This window comes from Lissotriton vulgaris, chromosome 9, assembly GCF_964263255.1.
Source record: "Lissotriton vulgaris chromosome 9, aLisVul1.2, whole genome shotgun sequence".
Taxonomy (NCBI): domain Eukaryota; kingdom Metazoa; phylum Chordata; class Amphibia; order Caudata; family Salamandridae; genus Lissotriton; species Lissotriton vulgaris.
In genome coordinates this window covers 724,133,105-724,144,826 of record NC_141697.1, presented here as the reverse complement: position 1 = coordinate 724,144,826, position 11,722 = coordinate 724,133,105, and the positions used below count along the sequence as shown (strand labels likewise).

The window sequence follows — 11,722 nt, the reverse complement described above, 5'->3', positions numbered from 1 at the left end:
ATGGGCCTGCGAGGAAGTGGAGTGGATGGTGTAGAGAAATGCATATGAATTGTAGAAAACATTTTTTGCATTTCCTACAATATGGAATTAAAAAAACAAATAGGGCGTCCCTTTTAAAATGTAATATAGCATTAGCACAAGCCTGCTTCTTGTAGAATGTAAATGGTGCAATACAACGTTATCATTAAATAACTCCACTCCCTCCCACAGGCTGTGATGATGCTGAGTTGGTCTCCCGAGACACTGCTTTGCCCCTTTTATACCCTGCAGTCTCAAATTAACCTGCAGCACAAACGGGGAGTCTGTAAAACAATCAAGTTCTGGCCCGGCTGCAATTTAAAGAGAGAAGAATAGTGGGAATGTGAGTTTACACAACATTTTCACATTTGAGAAGGTGCGCTCGCCTGTTCCTTTTTCCAAAACTGGGACATGTATTTAAATTTGAAAATAATGTAGGGACAACCCACAAAAAACAGGGTCTTCCTGGGCAAAGCTCGACCACCTGAGCATCCTACCTGTAAAGAACGGAAGCAAAATTACGAAGGGTTAGTTAAAAAAAACATAATGTCTTTAATACCATACATCTACTTTCACACAATCGTGATCACGCACATTAAATACTATTGAGGTACTTTTCCAGTTCCTGGAGACGTCACAATTAGAACACCTGAATCAGCAAGCAGTGCACAGAGACGCTGCACAGTAAATCAAATTAACAAGATGGGTTAATACAACTCTGTTGGAAAAGGGATTACATCGCGAACAGGTGGAGGTGAAGAATTCACTGTAATGGCATCTATATACAAGCAAAACAACAGGAAATTCTTGAATCAAGCTGATTCACAGGAAGGGTTGGGGGTGGGAGAGAGACAGAAAACCCACATGCAAATAACTAGTGGCCGTGCCGTAAAGGGCGCAGTGTAGCAGGCTGGTAACACACCTCCACTCTGAATGGGGACACAAGTAGGCCCAGATACGTTCAATCCTTATTGGGCCTTATTGGTGAGTTGTAGCAGAGTCTCTGAGGAATAGCAAACTCCCAGATTATATCTGAGCATGTCCATGCCATGTGAGGTGAGTGACACAGTCAACACACAATTGATGGCTGGATATTATTAATCAACCCAGAACACTAATAATTACAGATATGGCATTGCATGCCATCCTTTTTAGCACGAAACTACTAGATGGTGTGGAATAGGCATGTCACAAAGAAATTGTTATGAGACCTGTTGTTAAACCTTCTCCTTAGAAGTACATTTAAAACTCTAGCCACGCTAGCCAAAATTCTACCGAATTAGAAGATCACATTGTAGTAACTGCCTTGATTATTAAGTACACTGATGGCAAATGTTGGGAAATGAAAAGCTGTTAAAGTGCTACCTACGAAATCTGCTATCAAATATGGAAGCACCAGGTACTGTTGAGCAATGCCAGTTCAACAGTTTACCAGGCTGTCACACCTTTTCTACCTGGAAGCATGTCACTCCTATGAGTAAATCAAATTATCTTTCATATGCCCTACTTTGAGGCCCGCATCTTCAACAGAACAGATCAAACAAGGATTTGCATGCCTGACTGCAAGACCAGGCTCTTCTGCGCAGGCACAGCTGGAACTTCTGACGAGATCAAGTGATGCCACAATAAAGACCACACCCTTACTTCCTCTCTTTTTTGGCAGCTGCAAAAAGGCTAAACATTCTGCTCAATAGTGATGGGTATGGTACCAGAATTTAGTCTTTAACATCGTACCACCAGAAAACCAGAGCAAAAACATGGACGACCAAAATATCTACTAGATAAGTTCTGGTATACTAATTTGTATTTTAGACTATCTTGAGGATATATGCATCTTCAAAGGATGTGGAGTTAACAATAGTAAATCCATACGTATTCATATACTAACCTTCTTAACATTAAGGTCATCGATAGTTTTGCTACAATATTATGACAGCATGGAATTTACAAAATCAATACTCTGACATTCAAGCGGGTGAAGTCACCTGTGCAGGAAAAAGTACTGACTGCTATGGAAGATGCTTTACTGCAAGGGAAGTAGCTGCCGAAATATGCTACAAAAACAAATTGTTGACATGCCATACTTTGGGATGCCGCTCTCTATTGGAAAGGATACCTTAACACATGCAAAACCTACATCAATGGATACATTTGTACAAGTTGACTCAGAAGAAGCTCGCCTAAAGGCACCCATGAAGAACATTCACAATTTCAGTTACGCCAGTATATGACTATCTGCCCATCATTTTGTTAGCGCAGTTCAGAAGCCTTTTTTATTATGACCCCTGCCAATGAATTTCAAGGTAAGGAAACAAGGAGTTTTTGTGGGAGTGGGTAAGCGAGCTAGAGTCAGAGAGAAAGATCAACTCCAACTTGATACAATGCAGCATAATATGATGTAATGCCACTGTGGCATTATGCTTTTATCAATCCAATAAACCAGTGGCACCCCCTACTGTTAGATCTATTGCAACCTTAAAGTAGGTAAAAAAAATTATGGAATCCTTTGGATCTTAGCAGCTTTCCCTCACTGCTAATCTAGCTTCCACTGTTAAGTTTCTTCAAGGTCGGATTAGGATACTGTGGGTTTTCAATTACTCCTTCCCCAAACTTCAGTTCCAGGAAGCTTCGGTGATTGTTGGGTGCCAGAGCAGTGAAGCCAGCAAAGGATATGGGAACCAAGGGTTTAAGGAAATGTTCTGGGAACTCAACATCCTGCTTGTGGTCCATCCATGTGTCCTTAGTCATTATCCCGTTCCGGGGGTAGAAAGGCCAGAGGTCGACATGCAAGTGGTTGGTCTCACTGTACTGCACCCTGAAGAAGTCACCTTCTATGGCCTTTTCCCACACATAACCCTTTTCATCCACAATGGATCCAGATTCAATGTTCCGCAGAAACTCACAATTAGAGATATCTTCAAGGTAAATGCCAAGATCAACATCATAATCCCAGGGGATGATGTCCTGATACCTGACAGCTCCAAGCAAAGTACCACCTTCCAACCAGTACCGTACACCGGTGCTCTCCAAAATGCCAATAACATACAAAGCAGTCTCTCTCAGAGCTTTTAGGCAACACGGTGGTGTCCAGCGGTCCTGATAAAGGTATTCCGGAGTATCATCGTGGACTGTGCCAAAGCACCGAGGGGTTTCTTTGCTGCATCCGTACCACTGTTGCTTCTCATCTTCCATAACCACCCGCCGAATCCCAAAGTCTCTAAAAAGCTGTGCTCTGATGGCCTTAAAATGGTTGTCTGCTTTCCACTGATTGTGGGAAGAGGTGAAGAGAGGCCGGTGAGGAGCTGGAAATGAAATGTCCTCCAAGATGCGTATTCTCCATCCACGCAGTGCTGACTGGATAAACAGGGAGTAATCAAGTGGTTTGGCAAGGGGAGCAGAGAGGTTAAACAAATCCCTAGTTTGCAGAAGGACAACTGCATCGCCACGGATGGCACTGCAGAGATTGCTGGAGGCAGACATTCTGTATGTGGCTGTCCATTTCTTGAGGTTAACTTTCAAATCCAAGCAGTGCAGTGGGCTCAACGACTCGACTGGGGCAGCCACCATGTGCGCCCTGCTCCTACTATGCTTGTATTCATCCAACATCTTCTCAAGCTGTTTTGAAACATCTACTCGGACACCATCTGGCATCAAAGCAACATAGTCAGTCCGGACGTAATGCTCAGGCCTTGAGGCATAGGCTGGCTGCTCAGGAGATGGCTTCAGGATCACTAGATGAACATGAGGGCTACTAGGTAGTTGCAAAGGTGGGTAAGGAAAAGTGTCTGCAACCACCACAACAGGTTGAGCAGGGTTGTGCTTCAAGAAGGATTGTACCACTGCAGGTACATAATTCTCAAAGTCTTCAAACTCACGAATAAGGACGGTAACACCAGGAACGCTTGAGTTTGACAGCCGCTGGAGGGACAGGCTTACAGGCTGCCGATGACGCGGTACCAATCGCTGGTGGAGCTTGGTACTATAGTACAAGATGATCAAGTTAGCCACAATGGCTAGAGAGAGGACCCACTGGCAAAAGGTACACCTCATTTTGCAAATGTGAGCTATTAATTTCTCACACAGGGAGTAGTTTGCTCACCCCAACAGTGTCTACTATTCTTCTTTTACTATACAGCAAAGGCAGCATTCCATGGATTTTGCTCCAATGGAATCTAGCCCACTTACCATAAGCCATATGGAAATCCCAAAGTCAAAAAGATGGAAAACAAATTAAATAAGCTGCATGCAAAATTACCATTTCACAAAATAACATCCACTGGTGAATAATCACTGTAGAGCACTGTCCGTATAAGTGTAACTAAAAGTAAATGATGTTTTCCCAGCTAGATGTACAATGAGTCCAGTGGTCGAAGGGTCATCTGCATGTTCAAACTGTTGACATCCTGTGTAATTTAATTAATTAGTGCAGTAACCAAGGCATTCAGGAAGTGATAGGTCGAAGTCTTCGAACCCTGGAAAAAAAAAAGTATATTCTGTGAATGTCAGGAATTCTACAAACAAGTCTCAGTCAAAAACTATCATTGGTGTGACCTTTGCAAAATCACTTGGATGAACTTGATTACAATACCATTCTTTCTAACATAAATCCCTTTTGTAGCAATATCCTCATTTGGAAGCACTTCATAGATAGCATTTTCATGATCTGGCAGGGATCAACACAAACCCTTACTGAATTCTGTAACTGGATTGATGCAAACTGCAGGGGACTCAAATTGGCACAAAGCAGGTCAGAGATTCCCTTTTTGAACATCATGATAAAGACCGCTGAGGGTGAGCTGTATATGTCACTATATCACAAACCCACCAGAAGAAACACTCCTCTTTCCTATACAAGCCACCAACCGGGAGCACTCAGGCATTCCCTACTCTACTCCCAATTCCTTCGGATTAGAAGGAACAATTTTTTCAAACAGGACTTCTGTGAGGAGGCCATTACTTTGTCCAATAAACTGTTAGTCAGAGGATACTAATCCAAAGTAGTCAAACGCTCAATGAAAAGAGGGTGATGCTGCCCTAGAGTTGTACTGCTTACCTCCACAGACAAAAAGAGCAATGACCGTCTAGTATGCGTTACCACTTTTTCCCCCGCATTTCACATCAACCTAGAAAATGCATTAAGCACTGGCCAGTACTCAATGCGGGCGAACTTAGCCTTGAACGTCCTCTCTTTGCATTTCGCAAAAAGAGCATGAAACACCATCTCATAAAGGCTAGTATACCCTCGAAATAACACAGGCCATACACTCACCGACCTTTGGGGAATTACCCCATTAGTGGGACACTCCAACTGTGGCAACTGCAATGTTTGTCAATTTACACTTGAATCAAAGGAATCTATATTGGGAATATCGGATTTGCCTTTTGGCAATTTTTAAACTGTAAGACAATGAATGTTACTTATGCTCACAGAAAATCTGCATATGTATCTGCCCACGCAGCCGACTGCGATGCAAAGTAGCCAATGGGCCTCTGGTCGACCACTTAACAGCAAATTGGCATACTGAAAATATACCTTTGGTGGCAAGTTACTACCATGATCAAGCAACCACCCAGAGGTACTAACATCTCAGCAATACTCAACAAAGAGGAACTGAAATGGATCCTGCATGTCAATAGCCAACCTACTGGCCTCAACCGTATGGAAGACTGGACTTCACTCCTCATAATTGCAACCTGGAGTCTTGTGTACTTATGAATAGGACTTGATCTATTGGAGCTGGAAACTTTTTTTTCTCAGAGTAGGTTTTCAGTATATTCTTGACTCTCTAAGGTTTTCACTATTGCATTTTATCATGCTCCTTTTTGCATCTGAATAACTTAAAAGGTCTTGTATTGTATTTTTCCCTTAAATGTTCACACCTCAATTTGATAATCACAGAATTTTAACAACCCATTGGTTGTATTTAATTTTGGTATGGTTGTGAATGTCCTTTTCCAAAGTACATCTTGAGTCATTCTGTTTGTATTCTTTTGCATATGCCTTACTTGAGGTGGTTTTCATTTTAGCTTCTCTTTATATTTATTGATCTCTATTCTTATTCCTTGACCTGATTTTCTGGACTAGTTGAACCAGTGTTACTTAGAGCTATCCTCTATCCAGTGCTTCTACGGTATGACATTATGGGGCTGATTAGGATGAGTTTCCTCTGACCAACATCCCTGTGGTATCGTGAAGGACCGATTGACCTCAGGTCGGCAGTCCGAATCTGTAATTATGATGCGACTGCAAATGGTCCAGTTGCAAACTCCCTTTTCCCTATGGGATATTGTGGGGTGGTAAGAAACCGGCCACAGCACAAGCTCCCGTAGAGAAATAGGAGTCACTGTAAATCCCTGCACCGTGCCACATGGTGCAGAAATTTACAGGGAGGCACCATAGGTGCCCCCTGGCCCCCATCCGGAGGCCGCTGAAGAAGGAGGGCCCTGCTAGGGGTCCCCAAAGTTGCTTTCTGACAGGCTTTCCATGTCGAAAATCCCGACATTGAAAGCCTGTTGGAAACAGACATCATAATGTAGAAGGCGGAGGCGCTGTTCGTATGGGATTATGGTGGTGGTTCCAACTGGCCGACGGGCTCCTTGAGCACGTCGAAAGCCAGACAGAATGACCAGTCAGTTTCAATTGCTACTGCAGTTATCGAAATATGACGGGCGCAAATCAAACCATGGAAGTCGGTCAAAAAGCCTCCAACATGTGTCTGAGGCTTTCTGATCGAAATCTTTATTAGGGCCTAAATGTTTTATTAATTTCGTCCCTTCCACTCACACAAAATGGCCACCAATACTTGTTAACTTTCATTAAACTTGCGCATTACATTTGCTAACATTCATCACACTTGCACATTCTGTACCACTGCCAGTTTGCGCTAATGTTGGAACCCTTTCTTTGTATTTCTCTCCTTATACTCTTATGTTCATTCTGAACCAGTGCTGCCCTATACCAAGTTGCCTGGAGCGAACAACTTGAGCCTGTATTAATTACTTCATGGCTTAACTCGCACAATATGGCTGCCACTGGTGCCAACATTCAATACATAATTTACACATGCCTCCATGGCACCTTTTTTGATTTAGTTTTCATGACTAATTGTACCAGTGTCGCTAGAAGCCAGCATCCATCCTGTATTCTGAAGTGGTATGGTATGACATATGTTTCATTAATTTTGCCCCTTCCACTCACACAAGATGGCTGCTAAACATTATGACACTAGCGCCTTACACTTGTCAAACATTCAGCTTATAAGTATCTTGGCATATGGTTCAAAGAAATGGGCAGAAATATATGCCATTCTTCAAAACTTAAATTCTATACAAGCAGTCATAAATTTGCTATCAGGAGTTTTCATTTATACCCAAGTAAGTCCAGCATTGCAGTGACATCAGCAGATTATAGGGATAAAGCTCTCACCAACCCCACCTTATCCACATGAAGCCCTTTCAGTGCTTTTTGCCTCCAAAATGGACATCACATAAAAATAGACTTTTGTATGCTTTTTATTGGTATCATATTTTGTTTATCACTACATTATTTGTAACTGTCTAAATCAAGTATCACATTTTGGATTTCTAAAATTTGCATTTCTTGTTTTTGGTTGCGCCCTTTGGGCAGCAAAGGGACTTTGCGAGTGCTGGGATGGAAAATTTATTAAGTGTAGAAAAAAGAAAGTATCTCAACAAATAAGTGAAGATGTGCAATTGATGCAAGTGAAGGGTTAAAGCAGATACAGGACGTTTTTAATGTAAGAACAGAATAAAAGGGAGTTTTATCATTTGGGGGACACCATCAATAATGAGGGATGGCCAGCAAAATGTATAACAGACAGTAGACAAAATATTGTTCCAGGATTATATGGCTTGCCAACTACCATGCTTAAACATGGCAAAGGTTTTTAGGTATAAATCATGTATAACATTTTTGACTTCTATAATTAGAGTTTCTTGCCTCTGTTGCGCCCTCAGGGCAACAGAGGGTTTTGTGAAAGCTGTAAAGGCAACATTTACTAGTCTAACTTCAGTTCTGGAATATTTTGGGCAAAGCAAAACATTATTTTGCATTGCCTGCAATCGCTGCCCCAGCAATGCTGCCAGAGAGCTCGGCTCAGGTCAAGAAATTAGAAATCATGTATTGAAGCAGTGCTCATCTCAGTCATTTTGCCATAAGCATCATCTTCACTTTTTAAACTTCCCTGCTCCCATAAGAATGCTACTGATAGGAGCATTCATAAACTGATTCATTTGAACGCCTTATCCCCACTGACTCCACAATCCCTCCATGCTCACTGATTTGGCTTCCACTTTTAAAAGTAGTGCATGCCTGCAGAACGCCTTTCTCCCAGGTACAGATCTAAAGTTAGCTAATGCTTTTTGTGAAAATAGTAATGAAAAAATACCTAGTATGCAAATGTGCTGTTTGTCTTTGTTTCACCTGATGTCTAAAGATTATACCTTCGATATTCAGAGCACAGCTGATCGACCACATAGCCTGTGCTGATGTTACATGCTGCCTTCGATATAAATATCCTTGCTCCCTCTTCTTTGGTGTCCATTTCTAGTCTTTTGCAGCTCTGTGACCTTAGATCCTGGCTAGTTAATCCCAACTGATTCAGAACAGGGACTCTAAGTACAGGCTCAGCAACAGGAGATTATTCACAATTTCCTTGGAAAGGATTAGGACAACCATCTTCCTTGATAAGGAATTTGAGTCGCTGGTGACCCCCAGTTGGAGGGCAACCAACGGTTCCCAAAGGAGTTGGAATTGTGACATATGAGGTGAACGCTCTCAGCGCCTTGGCTCAAACAGGGCCCAGGGCACCAACACAATCTCAACTTTTTGAAAACAAAGTAGTATGTTTCAATATTTTTAATATCCTTCTTAAAAAAGCAAATGTGAAAGGAATTTGGATTAACCAGAAATTAGTGGTTAGGGCCAACTTCGCTAAGTTTTGTTTTAGAACCAGGAATGCCAACGTGAAAGCTGTTAAAGGTCTAATAGAAGGGCATATTAATGGACAACATTATATAATAAATTGGAATTCTGTGACCAGGTATTTAGATCAAGTATTACAAATTATGATATGCTTCTCTCTCAATTGGATATGTAAAAGAACCAAATTTCATGTAAAACTTTGGTCATGTAGAACTGTAAACATTTCGATTATGTAGCTTAATAAAATGTAAATACAGAAACATAAACTGCCTGAATGTACTCTTACTCTGCTTGTAAAGCTAAAATGTTTGCAGATGAGACTTCTGCAGATTTGTGTTGTTGAATGAAGGTGTCTTGAAAATCACACTATGTGACCTTAAGAGAGTGTTGTTTGTGGGGGTATTATAAAGAGGCCATACATCACCTTATTTGATCTTGTCCAGCCTTAATAAGTAAAAGCTTGTTTTAATGGAATTCTACGGACGTTCACACTATGAAGAATGTACGTTAAATGAACCTGGTGTTTAACTAATTGCTAGAATACTGAAAGAATTTGACTACATAAAGTGAGCTCTATGTTGACACTACGTTACAAAGTCCTAGCTAAGCAATGCATGCGTGGTGTGTTTGCATGCATGCATAGTGTGTTAGAACTGGGTGGGTTTTTAATATTATTTAATTATTTTTTATTGAGAGAGGTCTCGATTTCTGGTTAGAATTCATAATAACTTACAATACATGACCTGAAATACTTTACCACTCAGTGTTTTTTGCTGCATAATGTAGATTTCTATGAGTAATCCTTAATCGTCACAGCATGCAAATAAGGTTGCCACCTGGCCGGTTTCTACTAACACCACCTGTATTGTAATGTCCTAGCCAGTACAAAAATAAGCAAAATAATCTAAAGCCTGTATTTTTTGCCCTTTTCTGAACATACCTCAAATAGCAAATATTAAAAGAGGGAAGACCGCTAAAAGCTTGAGCCAGACTTTAGCCTGAAGCCTGAATCTGGCTCAGTTGGAGGTCCTGTTTGAACCTAAAGCCCATAGCAAAACGAGCTTTCATGTTGCTTCTGCCTGCCTGCCGCACTCCCTCTACCTGGCGTAACAGTCAAAGCCGCCACCAACTATGGACCTGGGGAAACGGGTTAGAGTCTTGCTGAACAGCCTGTGATTCTGGGAAAATGGCTTAATCTCCTTGTGCCTATACACAATGTGTTCCCTTGTGAACTGTAACTGATGCTCAAGTGGAGGGCTACAATACCTTTGGGTCGAGTTTGTTCTATATTTTAAAAAGAGCGCTAGGAGGTCAAAAAAATCCTTAATATAAAAAATGCCAAATTATATTCATTTCCTGGTTTATTTGTACAAAGTGAAACCAGAAAACCGAGCTACATAGCGGCTTCCCCACTTACATTTTGTAATCTTAGGCAAAAAATGTATTTCACCAAATAGGTTTTTTCTTCATCATCCCATGTGAAGGCACTTTCAAATATGTGAATTCAGACTACCTGTTGTACAAAACTATCACTTATAAGTTCTTCTCAGTGAAATACTACAAGGTGCCATATTAATGTCAAATATGTTAAAGAAATACACTTTGCGAATTTCGAATAGACTTTTAAAAATATTTTGCGAGAGGTTTGTAAGTTTTACAATAGCAAATATTTTCAGGGCTCGGCTCGTGCGCTCACGGGATCTAGGGTCTGAGCCAGAACCTTGCATAGGCTTGGCTCTCCTTTTTACATTGTTGGCTCAGCCACCTCTTGCAAATATAAATGTTTAAATATTAGAAGAGCTGCATTAGCGTTACCTGACTAATAATGAAAGCAAACAAAGGCAGAAGTCATGCTACAAAATTATACTATTAATAGTGCTTGTCATTAAAAGTCATATTTAGTATCATGCCCAGATAGTGCTTGAAATGGAAAAATAGATTGTTTCTGAGAAGTGCCGGTACTTTCCAATTAAAAGTGTCTCTCTTGAGAAGTGCAGGTACTCCCCCTCTCAAAATAGAAAAGTCTGGTCCAATTGAAGCACTGTGTCCACGCTTTTGCAGCCTCTTAAAACAACAACAAATTGCGGGTATTTTTCTCTTGGAAAAGTGGCAATCTACATGCAAACTATGATTGGAAATAAAGCCGGGATCTTAACACTGAACCCATTCGACCGCTATGTACTTCTAGGAGGAATAAAAATGCATGCATCGAGAGCAAACACATTTTCGGTTGCATTTGGTTAAAACGCTGCAAATGGTTACACGGCAATTACATAACCAATTTACACTGACCGTCTGTGAATACAGCATTATTCTCGTAGTCCGTATGTGATCTTTACACCAATCATAATCGGTAATTTTAGCATTTCCGGGTCACATGAAAACAATTCCAGGGCTGAACCTATTCTGGGAGTCGTCTTGAAATGGATGGTATTATTAATATATAAGATGACCTACCATTGGTTTTAGCCCAGCCACACCAGACGTCATACAGAATTTCGAAGTGCTGATTGGCAGTCTGGTCCGCACGTGCCTTTGTCCGATCCGTCTTCGTTAAAGTTTGCGAATGCCACATTTTCGTGGAGACAAATGTGTTGCTAGATGTCTATCAGAGCCGAGTTAGGCATGACGCCGTTTTAACAATTTGTCTCTGTTTGGATCTGAGAGGTTTTAGTAGGCAGCTGCAGCCTGCCGCTTTGGGTAGGAAGGAGTGGCTTGGGGCGAGGCATGACATTCACAGGGAGAGGCGAGCCCAGGGTC

General features: G+C 41.4%; 1 protein-coding gene across 1 annotated transcript; it reads right to left on the bottom strand.

The window, feature by feature from the left end:
• Positions 1-546: 546 nt before the first annotated feature.
• On the bottom strand, positions 547-11,363 carry FKRP (fukutin related protein). Its single transcript, XM_086938462.1, has 2 exons — positions 11,255-11,363; positions 547-4,490 (listed from the first exon to the last, which is right to left on the bottom strand). Exon 2 carries the CDS (start codon positions 4,066-4,068, stop codon positions 2,557-2,559), a length of 1,512 nt encoding a protein of 503 aa, XP_086794588.1. The 5' UTR covers positions 4,069-4,490; positions 11,255-11,363; the 3' UTR covers positions 547-2,556.
• Between the last annotated feature and the right edge of the window lie 359 nt (positions 11,364-11,722).